Genomic DNA, 17,530 nt, shown 5'->3' with positions numbered 1-17,530 from the left:
TGAACCAGTTCCGCTCTGCTCACAGTATTGACTGCACCGAACACCTGACCGACCCGACCCGTCGGCCACCGTGTAAATTTCTGTGCCGTGGAAAGGAAGATGCTGTTTCCTCGTCCTTGGTAGTGAGGGCGGAATCGAAGGTCAACAGGACATTGATGTGACTTGGTACTTGGCATTTGCCGACAACCGAACGTACGCTGAGGACAGCTGAGGAGAATCACTGGCATCGGGTTACTTTCTAATCACGACGCGGAGATTTGAAAGACTACGGTGAGAATTTGTAGTGCGATTCCTGCTGAGGAACAAGTGGCACCTCTGAAGGTGACTAGCTAACTAGCGGACGTCAAAAAGAAAAAAAGATAGAAGCTTCGTTTTGAATTGTTCGATAAAGATGAGAAAGTCTGTCTGTAGTTCGGGGGCCTCTTAAAATTAACTGTGTGACGTGGGCACCCGATCGGCCCTGGCCCGGGGGTTCTCTTCTTCTATTTATTTTGCCTCCTAACGTTGTTAGTCCTTTCACAGTCCTGAAGGTTTTTACCATCTTCCATCTGCCATTCGTAGGCGTTGCACCCTCTTTTTGTAAACTTTATGCCAATTCAACAGTAAATCTACTCAGTACAGTAGGCACCCTATATAATCTAAGTTGCTTCTACAAGTTGTAGTGGCATAGAGTGGCGCTACATTTTTGTAGTTAACAAAACGGGGTGAATAGGGACAAAAATTAAAGTTCTTATGATTGTGTTTTTTTCATGCAGCCCAGAGACTCATCAATCTTTTGTGGGGATTTTATGTCCACCTAAAATACCTTTAATTTGGTATTGTGAAAAAAAAAATATTTCGGGGAAAAGTAGTCTATGTTTTTTTATAAAATGATGCTGTCCCTGTTGACCCCAAATTTGGGGTCAACAGGGACAACACTATTTTTGATCCAAAAAAAGCTGTTTGGAGGCAATTTTTTTTTTTCAATTCATCCAATGAATTGGATTAAGGGAACAACTACAGAGTTTAAAAATGATATACAAACATTTAAGAGCAATCTATTCCATTGATAAATCAGTCTTTAACAAAAATTGCAACAGCTCAACAAAATGAGCTGATATAAAAAAAAATGTGACCCATCAGGTCAATGGTTAAGATTGAAAAGTAAGTCAAAACTTTACTAATCCATTGAATTGCACTCAAATATTAACCCACTTCTTCTAGTGGCAAATCATGATGTACAATCTTATTCTTACACTCTAAATTCAGTGTAACTTGACTCTTGTGATGTCGAGGATATTTTGGGAGTTCTTACAGCAATTATAAGCTGGCACCTATAGTATGGGTCTGACCCAAACAGATGTGTTATTGGCATTAAAACATGCAGAAGACAGAGAAAAGAGTCATGAAATACAAGTGGAAAAGTCCTAGCCTGTCTTAGGCAGTGAAAAAAATTCCCAAGAGGGTCGGTGGGGCCAGGGTTCCCAGACCCTTCCTCCCCAAGTTAGGGTTAAGACAGCAAGTTCACTCTCATATCAAAAGTGAAGCCACATATCCAAAGATCTTATTGCTCTCTTGTCAAGAGATTTGGAATAAAAATTCACACTTTTGGAAATAGCTGGACATAACAAACATTTCAGAGCAATTTATGACATTATAATAGTTAATCATACAGAAAATTTAAAGGGCCAATCAAACGACACCATGGTGTTCCTATTCAACCCAGTCTAACTGATTTTTTGCCCAAGAGAAGAAATAATGTGCTGTCACAAATTCCTGTTGGAATAATTATTTCATATTTAAAGGTGTGTTGTAGGACCTAATAGGCTAGATTCATGAACATTTTCAACGAATTTCATTAATCAATGGCCACAGGAACAGAAAAGTTTTGACTGCCCTGATTTTTTTGTGATTTTTTGAAAACTTTTTATTTGGACCTCCTGTACCCCTTAAAAAAAAATTTCACATCAGGAGGACCACTTTCTGGACACTCTTGGATGGTCCTTCCATCCTGTGATAAAAATAAGAAAAAAAGTTCAAGCAAATTTGAAACATGCACATTCAAAAAACTTTTCTCGGTTTTGTCCCTATTCACCTCGCCGTCCCTATTCACCCCGTTTTATGGTACCGCAACCTGCAAGTGCATATTGATTTGCATGGATCCTCAACATCATAATCACTAGCCCAACCAGACGCCGTGCGAAGCACGTTTTATACAGCGACTGGGCTGTGTATAGTTACAAATGCAACATCACTAGTCTAGATCTATGTGGAGAAACGAATAGTTGAAAATGTTCTGTATATTTCTTATTATTTTATGATGAAATTTTTGCCGATTATGTTACTTCATATTACTTGGATACCCCCACAGAAAAACCTTTCAAACCAAGATCTAATACTCAGTCATTATACCCCATCAAGCTGTCTATCGCTGCTAGAGTATGTAAGATGTTTAACAAAATTCACTGGAAAACTCTGTCCCCTCGACTGAGAATATAACCATATGTATTGTAAACAAGTTACTGATATGACAAACAAAAAGGCATTGCAGGGAGGGACTAATTTGTTTTACAAAAGACATTGGAATGTGCATCTTTCCCTTGACTGAGCATATAACTTGCATGTTTGTGTTTCTAAATATTATGACTGACATAAGACATCACATTCCACACGGAAACATGCAAGTTAATGTAAGCTAAGATGCATTCCAGTGTTACGCTATGATACAGTGTTAATTGTTTTTGTCTGTAGCAGTGATTGACAGATGATGTCAGTGGCAGAATCTTAGTTCTGTAAATCGGAAGGTTTTTGTGGGCATATCAAGTAATCTGAAGAAAGATAGTAGAAAAATTATAAAGGACATGGAACGTATTGAGATATAAATTGGTTTTGCCACACAAGTGACATTGAGGGTATCATGAATCACACAAGTCAGCATGCATTTGCACTGCATATGTATTTTTAAAGAGATTTCCACTTCTTCTGCCTGTAACATGTGACAGATGATATATGGAGGGCTTGAAACGAAAAAGAAGTACTAGATACTCTATCATTGTTGTGAAAGGCAGAGCATAGTAACTGAACACCTAGAATGACTTGATTCCTTGCCTTCAAGATAATATAAAGTTTTGGTACCTCAAAAGTTTCCCTGAGTTTCCTTGTCTTAGTTTGTGTTTCAGGTTAAAGTACCTTTCATATAACTAACACTGTGAGACTTACTCGCGCCAAAGTGTTCTCATGTCTTAGTAATCATGCAATAATGGTTTCGTACAATACGTGTATATTGATTGTTGCGGTACCGCGTCGAGTCAAACTAACGGCTCGTTCGAATTTTTCAGAGCCCGCTCTGCTCTGGTACGAAACCATTATTGCATGATTACTTAGACATGAGAGCACTTTGGGGCGAGTAAGTCTCACAGTGTTAGTTGTATGAAAGGTACTTTAACTGAAACACAAACTAAGACAAGGAAACTCAGGGAAACTTTTGAGGTACCAAAACTTTATATTATCTTTAACTTTTGTTCTCCCTGTTCCTGCTGGACCTTACACCTAATGCAAAGTGCTGATGTATGATTTGTCAGACCAATTCTTTTTACCATCACCAGATTGCACAATTTACACCTTAAAAATGTAATTTGTCAAGCTCTTTACTATGGGAGGGGATCCACTCCCTTCCCACACCCTGATACAAGTACATGCCACAAAATATCATGTCTTGAGACTGCTGTTTGACCTTGGCATCTCTGCATCACTGAAGATAAAATATACTCAAGCTTATGCAATTTTATATAGCAGATGGGGTGTGGCGCAGGTTTCAGTCGTCAAGGGTATAGTAGCATGCAGGATGAGAAATTATTATACTCTCCTCTCTCAGGTTGGCCAGTGCTTTAAATTACTGGTATTTAAACTAGATTCTATTATTATTCATAAACTTAAAGCAGCAACTTTGGTCAAAATTTCAGCTCCATAGTACAACAGTTACCATAGCAGCAGCTAGGTGACAGAAATAAGCTGTGTCATGGGAAGTTTGTACTTTTAATTTCAAACTTACATTTTGTGGAATTCTCTTGATAGCCAATGAGATAGTTGCATGATGATGGCATCATCATTTAATCTAATTTTCATACATAGTGCTTTCAACTGACAATGCTGTACATTTCAGAAAACATAAATGTTACAAAACTAAAGTTGCTCTTTTGTGTGTCATGATTATGTTCATTCACTACCTGAAAACTGGATTGAAGATGGAGTGGCATTCTACTTTAAGAAGTGGATTTTATGCAAATTATAAATGTTTACACTTATTTCACTTTCAGGTATTTGCTGTACAATTACCAGCACAGAGAATCATTATGTCTGATCTTCTGAACAACAAAATGGTTGTGGGTGGCCTAGCCGCCTGTGCAGTGGGTGTGCTTGGCATTGGTCTGTTTTACACCCTGCGTCGCAAAAGTCGAAAGTACATGCCAGTTGGAGTGGTCTCATGCATTTATGTACATCCAATCAAGTCGTGTAGAGGGCTCGAGGTGTCCGAAGCGGAATGTGCTGCCCTTGGGATCAGAACTGATGGTGTAACAGACAGGTACGTCAGTGGATTCCACTTGTTTGAGTTACCAGTGAAATGAGCTGTAACTGTACTGTTAGCTATATGTTACAGTTGTTTCTTAATGATTTCTGCAATGAATTTGGTACATTAAATGCTTTGTTCAATCATTATACCCCATGATCTATACCAAGTGCTGCAGTGATGCAACTTGGTGGTTTTTGTTTTTCAGTCTGAATTAACCTGTACTCTGAGCAATTCTCTTTCATATGTACACAGTGTAGAATTAATTTTTTTCAGAGCAACATGAGATGTATAAATTTGGAATCTTGTAATATATACAACAATGTGAAAGATTCTAAATTAAACTTTAAGTAAGTGCAATTTACTTTGTGCAAATTGTAACTGACTATTATCACAGTGATATATCTGTGATATCAATTCCGAATCTGGTATTGTTTTCTCTGACTGAGAAGAAATATACCATTTGTTTGATATGGTGAATGTGTGTTAATTAGGTCCAGAAAAAAGATGTGAAGCAGTGTAACTATAAGTTAAAGAAAAAGGAATAATATGCCATTTTGAAATATAGAGATTTAGGATGATCAACACTTGTAATCTTGTGTACATTACTTATTGAATGTCAGTTTAAAAATTTGTTAATAAGTTTTTGATGCATTGATTGATGCAACAGTTTTGTGTGTTTTTTTTTAACTCCATCCCACTGATTGTGAGGTCACAGAATTTTGAAGGTATATATTAGATGATGATATATTATGTTAATGATATAAAAGATGTATGTATGATATTACAACTGTGGCCCTGTAAGTAATTCAAATCTCAGCAGTCAATTGCTTTTCATCATTAATTTGATCTAAGAAAGGAGGAAATTGTCACAGATCTGAGTATCAATAGGGATTGGTTGCTGAGTTTTATATCATAGGGTCCACTTTACAGTCTGTGGTTTAAAAAACATGACAACAACAACAAAACAGGAGGGAAGATTGCATCTGGGTGTTACGTACACCTTAGTGAATGCATAAATACGTATAACTACCATTTGTAACCCATAGACAGTAAGGTTAGCCTGTAAAATTCTAGACATTGAAATGGAGATGTTTGCTACCAAATGAGCACCCAGCGCATAATATTGTCACAAGGCTTTGCATATATTTTCCAATCTCAATGGGCTATTGTAAGGGTATCCCTTGTGTAATCAATGAAGAGTGGCCAAAGTCCTGTACCTTGTATTAATTATAGCCGTTGTGATGGTGTAATGTACAAGCCCTATGCAGACATACATTTCTATTGCCCTACTGAAGGAAGCAAGCTTCTCTTTTCTGTGGGTTCATTACTAGTTGCTCCATGTACTTGACTCAATTTTTGCCACAATGTAGTAAGATGTCTTGTTACCATCAGATTTAGTTTGTGTAATAATTACATGTAGTACCTGTAATGTAGGACTACAAAAAGTTACTTTAACGTTTCTCCCATATTAATTTTTGCTGTTCTCCCAGAATAATTTTCTGAAGAGATCTTGTAAACAAAGAAAAAAGAGTGTTCAGGTAAATTTGCCTCGAGGTAATATGTACCATTTATCATTCCAACCATGTGTACTTCAATGCTTTCTCACATAGATGCTTTGACACCTTCATCAAATATGTTGAAGATATCTCATTGTTCGTTTTGATGGATATACATGTATTTATTAATGTTATACTCCATTTTATGGCTGAATAATTCATTTCTACTCTTTGATATAGAAAAGTAGATTTAAGTACCCTGTATTTATGTTGTAAGCACAACAGATTAATACTGATGTTTCATGACTCAGTTTGGTGAAATCAATTAGTTATTGTTACAAAACACTGTATTATATGCAATGAATAGATAGATTTCTGATTTCACACTGTCATCTCCCGTGCAGACAGGCTGGTCTTAATCACAGGACTGCCTCGCTGTCATTTTGTCACTTGTTGAATGCAGGTCTTTCCTCATCGTCAGTGAGAGTGGAACCTTCATAACCCAGAGACAGCACCCCTCCATCGCACTCATTCGCCCCTCAGTGTCAGAAGACAAAAAAGCTCTGGTGATCAATGCACCGGGGATGCCCACGATCAGGGTTTCTCTCGTCAACAAATTGGGATCCATCGTTGATGTCAGGTGTGAACAGATCAAGATTGTAAATGCCAAAAATCACAATTAAATGCATGAAGGAAATTCCTGATGGTAGTGTCGCAAGAACACAGACTGAGACATGATTTGTTTTGCATGCTGTCGTATCAATTGCCGTAAAGTTTTCCAGTTTCGTCAACAATTTATGTAGTAGTCATGCAAAACGTCCACTGCGTACCACAATGTTCCTGTTTTCAATGTGTTTGACAAAAACTTTAGTACCGGTAAGGCTAAACTTTACTGACTGTAACTGGTGGACCCAATTGTTATGCCACAAAATGAACTCTGTAATATATACGACTAGTTCCTTATGAGTTTTTGGTCGAAACTGATTTATACAGCATAGTAATATATATATAATATATATATTTTTTTTTTAAAACTTCAGAAGGCCCATCTTGCTAATTTGCAGGTCAGATAATCTCTCTGCTTTCTTATCCATGATGTACATTTGTTGGCAGGCATGTCTGCCATACAGCATAGTTGTTTAGAAACTAAAGATTGATTACATAATCCTTTTAGTCCCAGTCGTGTGAATGAGTTGTCAAACTTTCACCACATTCAAGCCCTTGAGGGGAGGGGTCCATTACATGGAATGGCTTGGCAAGTTACAACTAGGTGTATGGACTTGTGAATTAACAGTGTTGGGATACAAGTCAGCATGTTATGTCTCAAGGTTTTTCTTGCTGATTTGCATTATATTTTACCACCTGAATTTTCACTAATGTTGCACATTATCACATTGCTTCCTAAATACCCTTCCCAGAGATCTTCAAAGTCAGTGCAAAATCCTTATTACCATTAATTGTCAGCAACAAACCAGCACCATGCTTGTTATGTTGGCACTGTGTGCTTTAATTTCCCATCCCTTCTTAATGTCTTCCTCAAACTGTAAATGAATTGGTATTATGTTGATAGCCCTATTGTATTTTAATAGCCTTTGTGTGGGACTAATGTGGTATGTCTCCACCTGAATGGGTTGCTAAACCAACAATAAGCTCAAGCATGTGGGGGCGTTAACTGAAGCCAATAAACTGGCACCACATGTTTCGCATGTTTACACAGCAGTAGATAAGGACACTTAAAGGGGTTAGCCTACAAGTCAGCAGGTTGCTTGAATGATCAAAACCTCTCTTGGTGACTTGTGTTAGAAGAGGGAAGCTGCCATGATGGACATGACTGAGAGTAAATGGCTCTCTGTCTCTTTGGCTGCACTTCAGGGTGTGGAAACTGGACCTGAAGGGCGAGGACTGTGGGGATGAGGTGGGTCAGTGGCTGGACCAGTACCTGGGCACCACAGGCTACCGTCTGCTGCGACACCAGGACAAACTCGGTGGGAAGTTGATTCAAAATGACCCAAAGTGGGGCATTAAGGCCAAGAGAAATGAAAAGGTGAGATTGATGTCAGTCACCATGGCTGAATCGTGTTTGCATTTCACCCTTTTGTTTTAAGGTTTGTGAATTCAAGGAGACTTTTCTGAATGAGGTGAATTGCTCCAATTGAAATCAGTGAAATAAAAGTTACACAAGTGACTATATCTGCAAAGCCATGCTGTTGTTACCATAGTGATGATGAGGATCATTCTCATCATTGATTTCTCCCTCATCAGTATCATGTTTTTGGGGGGCAAATTAACAAAAATAAAAGGAAAAGGTGTGATCGTTGCTTCCATTTTTAATAATCATTTAGTAAAATAATGTGGGGTTCAATATTCACATCAGAACAGAACAGCTCTTACAGTGGCATGAATAACACAGATTTCACAAACTCTAAGCACTGCCACTGATGCAAACCCATAATCTGCAGTGCAATATATGTAATGTCATTATACGATACACCTTTATGCATCTTCCAGAAAGAAGCCACTTCTACTACAGTATGTGCGTTAAATGAAGAGTTTGAATGCTAAAACAGATAGATGCAGTTTTCAAAGTGTGTCAGTAAGGTTATCATCAGATAGAGAAAAATTGAATCTTTTCAATAGTACTATACTTAGTACATTGATAAATATTTTAAAAGATGTTACCGGTATTTAAATTGTTGTATATATGTTCATTAATTTCTTTGTTTTTTTAGCAGTTTCAATCTCATATACCTCTATTTGATAAAATTGATATATCAGTTTTTGCTTTTAAAGTCTGAAGACTCTTGGGTATGAACTTTTTCTGTCCTACTTGTTATGTATACGTAATCTATGAAAGTCAGCTTGACCCACAGAATGCAGTTTTTCATGGAATGGTGAATTTGTTTGTGTATTTGAGAGTTTGTGACAGTGACTGTACAATCTAGACACCCTTTAAAACATTATTCCATGAAGTGACATTGAAATCTCCTAATTAAATTTTGATATCCCGTAATTGGCTTTGTATGTATATTCAGTTATTTAGTTATCATGTACAATTTTGTGTTCTTCAGTTTTTCTATATGTAAAAATCCTGCATTGAGTTTCCTGTAATCTTTATTATTGGATGATTAAAAATGAATGGAATGGAATGGAATGGAATGGAATGGAATGGAATGGAATGGAATGGAATTGAATTGCCACTGATTGACAAGGAATCTCTAAATGTTGATGCAGGCTGTGTACCAGGATTGTGCCCAAATCAACATCTTGGGAATGGCTTCCCTGACTGACCTGAACTCGCGCCTGGAAAAGCCTGTGGACATGAGGAACTTCAGACCAAACATCGTCGTGGAAGGGACATCTGCCTTCACTGAGGTGAGCTAGGGGTCACCCCGAGGTCATACATGCTTGCATAGTATAGCAACCAGATTGTTCAGCAGTGCAGTGCGGCTTTAATTATTTTTTTTTTCTCTGCCACAAGTTTCGTTATCAGAATGGCAGTCTGTCACCCAATGAAAATTCTTGTCTAGATCCTTGCCTCATGTTAAGATATTATCTTGTCAAATTTCTGGCATACATTCGTTTACAATGCATGCAGCTAGTCATCTGCCCAAAAGCTCCAGAGCCCTGAAATCAAGGAATATTCAAAAATCTTCTTCTCTCGACTCAGAAGTATTAGAGCGAAGTTAGTGCTATGAGAAAGTACATTGGTGACTGTAGTTTTAAGTTTGTTCATGGAGGATCCAAGAGTACCCCCTCGGGGCCAGGGGTGGGAAAACCAAATTGGTGGCCAGTTTTCACATTTTCTTCATGTCCTGGAGAACACATCGTCAGAATTTTCTCCAAACTTGGCATGTATTTTTGCTGGAATGATGGAATGTATATTTGCATGAATGGACACTGTTGCCCCAATTTGGGCAATGCCCAGAGAACCCCTAAATTAGAGAACCTTTAACCAAATCTTCATAAAACCAGAAATTCTCTGAGTACCGGTACCAGTAAATACAATGTACATTGGTGAGTGTACTTTCAAATTTGTTTACAGTAGATCAAGGAGTGTCTCCCATAGGGGCAGGACCAAATTTGGAGATCAGTTTAGAAATTTGCTATGTCCTTCTTAACAGATGATAGTCTGCAAGAATGCATCAAAGATGAATTTTCAATACTGGTACTCCCGTAAGAGCTAGCCCCACTGGGTCTTTTAAGGTGTTTTTTTTTCTTGTCAGATTTCCAAAGACACACCTGTCCCCAACATACAAAATGCCAGCTGTTGCAGATACCGGTAGTTTATATTGGAGTCTTCTTGATTTTAACCCGTTGAGGACGGATTGATTTTGCTACAACACGTATTTCCCATAGACACCTGCCCGAGTATACTCGGGACTCGTCCTCAACGGGTTAAGAGGGAAGTCCACTTTAATATTAACACAGTTCTATCTATCTCTGTTTCCTCCCCCTTGACTTTACCAGGATGAGTGGAAGTATGTTCGCATTGGGAAAGGTGTGCAGCTGCGGACCACACACATGTGTGCCAGGTATGTCATTATAAAGATGTTTAGGGCATTCTGATTGGTGCAAATTTATAATGGACTGGTACATGATGATATCCTTTGAATGAAATGTGCAGGCTTATTGTTCTTTATCACATCCAGTACTAGAATCTAGAACGTAGAATCTAGAGCACATCCATGTAGGATTTCTTATTTACTTGGACTCGAGGACGGATGATGTCTTGGGATGTTGATCAAACTAGATTGCAGCAGATGGGGTCTGGTCTGGTAGCAGAGCCATGATATGACATTCGCACCATGAATATGCATGTACTGAAGATCTAAATGAGTTGAATCTGGATTGACAAGAGGAGTGAATGGCAACCATATCATATGGTTGCCATTCACTCATGGCTCCCCTGGAGAACCAGAAAGATACCCATACCTGTACACAGAGGAACTTTACAGACATATGGCTCATTAATGCAAATGAATGGTTTAATAGTCAATAGGTCATAATAGTCTTAACCCGTTGAGGACAAGTCCCGAGTATACTCAGGCAAGTGTCTATGGGAAATGCGCGTTGAAGCAAAATTAACCCGTCAATGGATTAATAGTCATCTTGGTTTAATAGTTACAAAGAATACTCCTGCATGGATATCAGCCATTCACATAGCAGATATCTTGAGCAATATTTCATGAAATTGATTGAGCACTGTGTTGGTAATATTAAGTCGGACACACCCATGTCTTTGGGGTAATACTAAATATTTAGTCCATTGTAGGACAGAGTGATATATATGTTTGTTGGGTTTTTTTTTCAGGTTTGAGCAGTTTCCACATTTAAGCAAATGTAGGCAATGTGCCACTGACCAGTCAGAAAACATTTAGGGCAATTTCTTATGCAATGTTGTAAACAGTGGCAGCTCTGAGGACTTTTCTTGATGTTGCTGCGATGATATCAGCTTTTATACACTTCTCCCAATGTAGATGTCGTCAAACGACTGTTAATCAAGACACAGGGAAGTTCATGGAGAATGGAGATCCTTTGACCACCCTCAAGGAGTAAGTATTCGTAACAAGCTTTGATGCTCTTTAGCTGACGACTTTTCAGTGGCTAAATATGGCAGATGGGGGAAGGAGGTCTCAAATAGATACTGAAAAAACAAACATTTGCCGCATGAAACTTTCACGAATTGTCACTGGCATTCAGTGCATTGTGTAAGCAAACCTTTCGTTTGCATTTTACTTTCACGACTTTGGCTCCTCGCGAAATTTGAGAAAGTTTTGTGTATGCGAAAATTTCTGTTTTGACAGTATTAACTCAGTGTAGCTCTTGATATCCAGGTGTGTGGTTTAAATTTTGCAGCAGCAAAATAATTTTCTCAGTGAACACCTATCTCTATTTTGGGACCATGGAAGGACATTTTAATCATTTAAAGACAATAAAGGACTATTCAAGGAAGGAGCAATTTGGCTTTCTCACTTCTGAGTGCTCCTGTACTTTAAGCTTATATGTGAATTCTGGAGCCTACATTCCACATTTCTTCTCTAGAGGGATGAAGAGAAACTTTAAAGGCTATCAAGAAGCCAACTTTCAAAGGAAGCCTTCAATTGCCAATTTGACTCATCATTAAGGCCGTTGGAAAAATGAGCCAATTATCTTTCATGGTCTTATGATGTTTAATGTTTAAGCAACTGATTTATGCATATGTCGTACTGAATAACCTGCAAGTTTGCACCTGTATCTCAGCGGGATGTGCAATCATTTACCCTGTTTCTATTGTTAGTGATATCTTATGTAAGAATTCCTCAGATACAATTGATAAAGATAGAAGTGATATGGCTTCACCAGCAAGCCCACATACTAAATAGAATGCAACAGTTTGATGTAGGGTCATCTGCAAATACACTTGTACAATGGCATATCTGATATCTAGTAGGTATCTAAAGGCGTGTCTTCATCAGCCCGAAGTTTCAAAATAGCGCGCTATCTTGCGGTTACCAAACTAGTCCGATGTCAAAATAGCGCGCTATCTGTGTAGTGAAGACGCAGATAGCGCGCTATTTGATCGGGAAAATTTCCCCCAAAATCTTGGTCTAGTTCGTCAACTAGAGCGCTAATTCGTGAAATAGCGCGCTATCTTGGGTGCGTCTCCATCAGCCCGAAATTTTCTCGATCCCTCCACGCTTCTGGTTAGCCAGCTGGCAATGGAAAGCGCATGTACAAGCAGCTAGTGATTGTGTATAGTACTTGTTTGTACATTACACACACGGTGTATTCAAGGATCACATGTGTGTACTATAGGCCTGTTGTTGTCATCTTTAAAACCAGGGAGGTGATTTCTCTCACCTCCCTATTAAAACTCAGTGCAGTGCATGCTAACTGTTTTTTGTAAACTTCTTCTTCTGGTCCACTCTATCTTAGCTGAAGATTCTTGCAGATTGTGTGCATTTTGGATTTGTTTAAACATTGCAATTCGTTAATTTCATATAAGATGCCTCACTGGACAGAAGAAAGAGTAGCGTTATTAATATTCCTTTGGAGAGAATTTGCTGTACTGCTCACCTTCCTGGTTGTAGAATCGTACATACTGTGATATAGGAGATTTTGAGCAGGGAAATCCACTTTCGAACCGCGAGCCAGGCAGAGTAATATTGCAAAGTGCGCATGCGTCAATATTCGGACTAATTTCCCGAAGCAGGCTGTTCGAGCTGATGAAGACGCACATTCGCTGTATCGGGCTATTTTCTAAGACCGCAAAATGTCCCGCTAGTTTGAACTTCGGGCTGATGAAGACACGCCTAATGTGATATCAACCTGTTTCTTTTTCATGCTGTCTCCCCCCCCCCCCCCAAAGGGTGCTAGAGACACTATTTATAGGAAAGGTAATATTTGTAAAGATAGTGCCTCTATTTGTTCCGCATGTGATCTTGCAGGTTCCGAATGCCAAGCTCAGAGGACCCTGACAAGCACCGTTACGGCCCGTCTCCCCTCTTTGGAACCAACCTGGCAGTGGAGTTACCTGGACGTATCAAGCTAGGGGATGTGGTCTATGCCTCAATGGATTAAAGACATCTCCATTCTCCTGTGTTGACGCCACAGAAATAGTGGCTAAGTATTAGTTCATTTATTGTTACTTTATCTCATCAAAATTAAGAAAGTGAATCTTGTACTGATTATTTTGTTTAAAAAAATACAAACAAAACAAAAAAGATTAAAAAGCAATATAATTTCAATGAGGTAAAAGATATTAAAATTGGATAATTTGTGTAGTGCAAGGTAGTGGTAGATTTGATAGCTTGTATTCAGTCTTCGTGCATATTCCATGTCGTTCCTCATGCAACATTCCATGTGATTTAGAAGAGACCATATCCCAGATGATTTTATATTTCATTAAGACATTAAATAAAAGCAGCTGATGAACTTGAAGCTTTATGAATTCAGAAAGAGGTGGGTATTGCAAAGTTATGGCTATGAAATTTATATGTCACATAGTCACAAGCTTTCCACAGACATCATGAAAAAATGGCATGTATGTCGCGTGGTCAAGGAAGACAATTCTTTATGGACTCTGTTCGACACGTAGCCAATGCTGCACACTGGCATTGTTCCGACGGTCCAAGACCAGTAAAATCACTGTTGAACCAATACCTTTTTCAGGAATGGACCAGTAAAAAGTGGAAAAACTCGGTACCTACTGGACCGACAGACAGGTTGGACCAGTAGAAAATAATGGGTTAGTGTGCAGCCCTGACTTGGCACTGCCATAATTAGTTTTATTTTCCCGAAGCATGCAGCACGAAGGGAAAATATTGTCTCAAGGGAAAATTATAACTACCAAACGACCGTCTGTGGTATATTACAATAGACAGGGCAACATACCCTATATGCCATGTACTTAGCGAGTCTGATTTTTTATTGAATCGGGACTTCCTGACAATTTCTCAAGCGGTCAAATTTGCAATCATGGAGTACAGTAATGAATGCAGAAATGTATGCATGCACTTTGCATTTACCTGTATGTTGGGATCAGAGTTGATAATTCCATGTGTTGCTGAATTCACAAATAGCACGCAACTTGCGAAATGTGCAAAGTTTAAAAACCCTGCAAATGTATGGCGTATACCGTAAGGTCGGCATAATTACCTCTGCCAAGGGAGGAGGTTATGTTTCCGTTACTGTTGGTTTGTGTGTTCGTTTGTTAGTTAGTTTGTCTGTGTGCAAAATAACTCAAAAAGTAGTTAACGGATCGGGATGAAACTTGCAGGAAAGGTTGAGAATGACACAAGTAACAAACGATTAACTTTTGGTAATGATCCGAGAATTTTTGGGAAATTTATGAAGGATTTTTGATGTTTTGGCAGGTAGGGTCAATGAACTTGGGAGTTCAGGCTGCGCGTATTTGAGGTTTGCCTGCGCGCACTAAAGTGCGTGCTGTAGTTTCTGCTGAGACGAGGCGCGCCGTGCAGCTGAAGGCTTATGATGTAACAAAGGCTTCTATATTTGGAAATCTGGCGACTTTTAGTACCGATGTTGTGTGTACGTATGATATCTCTATGGAAGAACAAGATCAGTGTAGTGGTGGAAATAAGCTTCATGCTTGGCGGAGGTCTGTGCTCTCAGAGTACTTTTCTAGTTACACATCTTTTCATTCTCCCCTATCAGCAGCCAGTAATATTCTGGAATAATGATGCTTGATATGATGTCACTGCTTGCAGTAGAACGATTTTGATCTCCACTGCATTAGTCATGTGATGACATTGTGACCAATCACCAACCAGTATTCATGTAGACCATGTATACCAATATTTCATGATCCCAGTAGAATGCCACGTTACAGGCATGTGCCATCCAAAAGAATTGTGGGTCAAATGGTAATTTCTGTGGTACTCCACTGAATTTGCTAACACTTTCAGTGATCAGTTACTTTGAAGTAATTCATTCCTGGCACCAGATCGAGATGTCGTTTCAACCAGCATTCTTTTTGGGGCGACGATTTATTTTCATGTAAGTAGCATACTGTAAAAGTGGATATTTTTGCGTGAGTAATTATTTGCGCTTGGCTGGGTAAGATGAATTTTGCGTATTTTTATTCCATGGAATCAGGACATTAATTACTCAAACATGTGGCATGCAAATACATTTGTGTGCTTTCATTTTCACGCTAGCTCGTGGTTGCGCTAAATGCCCAAAAACTTCCACTTTTACAATATTGTGTAAGTAGATTGTGTAAAACGTATATAGCGTATATTGAGGAAGTGCAATGAGAAAAATTGCTCAGGAATAATATCTCACCTTAATGACTAATCCAAGCAATGTGATTTGTATGGCATGATTCACTCAAGTACAGTATTCTCAAATAGTAAATGTTGATTATGAATGTGCAAAGTTAAATGAAATCAGTCGGTGTGAAATACAATGTGCATGCATTGATGCAAAATACCCATGACATTTGATGTATGCATTGTAATTTATGGTGAAGTGCTTAGTAAAGGGAATTCATTTTATGATTGTTTTGCATATGTCATGTTCTCAGTCATTTCGTTTTACAGGTAAAGTATTAATTAACATATGGGTAAATACATTCTATTCAAGATTGATTGAAATTAACTTCGGCAATGAGGTAATACAACAAAGCATTTAGAGAGTGAAAGTAAGATTGATTTTGTTTACTTCATGGCATTGAGATGGTGGTGAAATTTTGATATGTTGTGTAAAAAAAAAAGTCTGAACAATCCTGCAGTTGCATTTGTATAGAACCTGTCATAATGCATTGATGTTGAGCCTAAAATGCAGATTGATTTAGTGGTGTTCACTTCATATCAGACGAACTGAATAACTGAGAAGTGCACAAATCTTTGTTGTGTCAGTTTAAAAGAAATGAAACTTGACAATTGTTATTAGTTACCTTTGCAATAAACATGCCAAAGTTTGTGTGTGACTGAGAGGCCAAAGAAACTAGTGAATATATCTTGAGCTCAATCAAACAGGGGCAATGTAAGTATCTAACGTGAATATGATTGGTACAGGTTTTGAATATACAAATGTACGTCCTAAATGGATCAGAAACTTGCTGCATGGGTTTCAAGAGCTCTTATTTATGAATCACATGAGGCAACGGTGTAATCAACTCACATTTCCTTCATCTGGGCATAAAGTGTATCATAAAATAATTTCTTCATCAGTAGTATAATTGACATTTATTTCCTCCTTACAACCCACGGTGGTAAGTCATTTCAAGTCTTGAATTCTGTGATGCATAGGATCAAAGAAAGGCAAAATGAGTGTTAGCAGGTCAATGGAAGTGATGCATCACTCTAGAAACAGCGTTAAAGAGACTGTACAGTATTGGTTGAAAAGGTGATTCATGTTTTGAATATTTCTAAGTGGGATAATGAAAAACCTCTCATGAAATATGAAAGATCATGTAAGTTTAAGAAGGATTCAACGTTTATTTGATGAAAATTGGTTTTCAAATGGCTGAGTTATCTAAAAAAGTGATAATAATACAAGGCGACAGGCCACGCCTTTTATTAGGATCTCTTTGTTTCACGTTGTTTTGGGATATCTCAGCCATTTCAAAACGGTTTTTCATCAAATAAACTTTTAATACCCGTTAGAATTGCATGCTCTTTGACATCTCATAGAGTGGTTACTGATTACCTAAGCTTAATCTTCACCTCGACCAGAACTGTACACACCCTTTAAATCACAGTAAAATGGATAGAAATGTGGCGTGAATGGTTGTAACAAACAACAGCATGTTGCACTGATACAACTTGCAGAATACATCTGTTGCAGGTCATCCTGCCAGCATCCAGTGCTGAAATTCATGTGAAATTATCAGACATGCCACCCAGTTGATAATTGCTTGTGCATTTGGATCTTAGCTCCTCCTATGCTACTTGTTATAAGAGTAATTTTGTGTTTGCAGGCTGCTATAGCATGTATGTCTTTGGAATGAAGTAATGATGTAGAAAGAGCTAATCTTGAA

The 17,530-nt window shown here is 38.3% G+C and overlaps 1 protein-coding gene across 2 annotated transcripts; it reads left to right on the top strand.

Annotated features, from left to right (window-relative positions):
* LOC139723526 (mitochondrial amidoxime reducing component 2-like) lies at positions 1 to 14,563 on the top strand. 2 transcript variants are annotated; one of them, XM_071634764.1, is made up of 8 exons: positions 1 to 270; positions 4,296 to 4,561; positions 6,509 to 6,685; positions 7,918 to 8,089; positions 9,277 to 9,417; positions 10,513 to 10,577; positions 11,523 to 11,597; positions 13,473 to 14,563. In XM_071634764.1, the coding sequence occupies exons 2-8, from the start codon at positions 4,332 to 4,334 to the stop codon at positions 13,603 to 13,605; spliced, it is 993 nt and encodes a 330-aa protein (XP_071490865.1). In that variant the 5' UTR covers positions 1 to 270; positions 4,296 to 4,331; the 3' UTR covers positions 13,606 to 14,563. The 2 variants fall into 2 exon arrangements, with proteins under 2 accessions (XP_071490865.1, XP_071490866.1); XM_071634765.1 differs by lacking the exon at positions 1 to 270 and adding an exon at positions 278 to 321.
* Positions 14,564 to 17,530: the final 2,967 nt, after the last annotated feature.

The sequence above is a fragment of the Diadema antillarum genome, unplaced genomic scaffold (genome assembly GCF_040938485.1).
Source record: "Diadema antillarum isolate AM-2024a unplaced genomic scaffold, OU_Dant_1.0 scf00000192, whole genome shotgun sequence".
NCBI classification, from domain to species: Eukaryota; Metazoa; Echinodermata; class Echinoidea; order Diadematoida; family Diadematidae; genus Diadema; species Diadema antillarum.
Note: the sequence above shows the minus strand (reverse complement) of the source record. Positions and strands in the feature narration are given on the sequence as shown.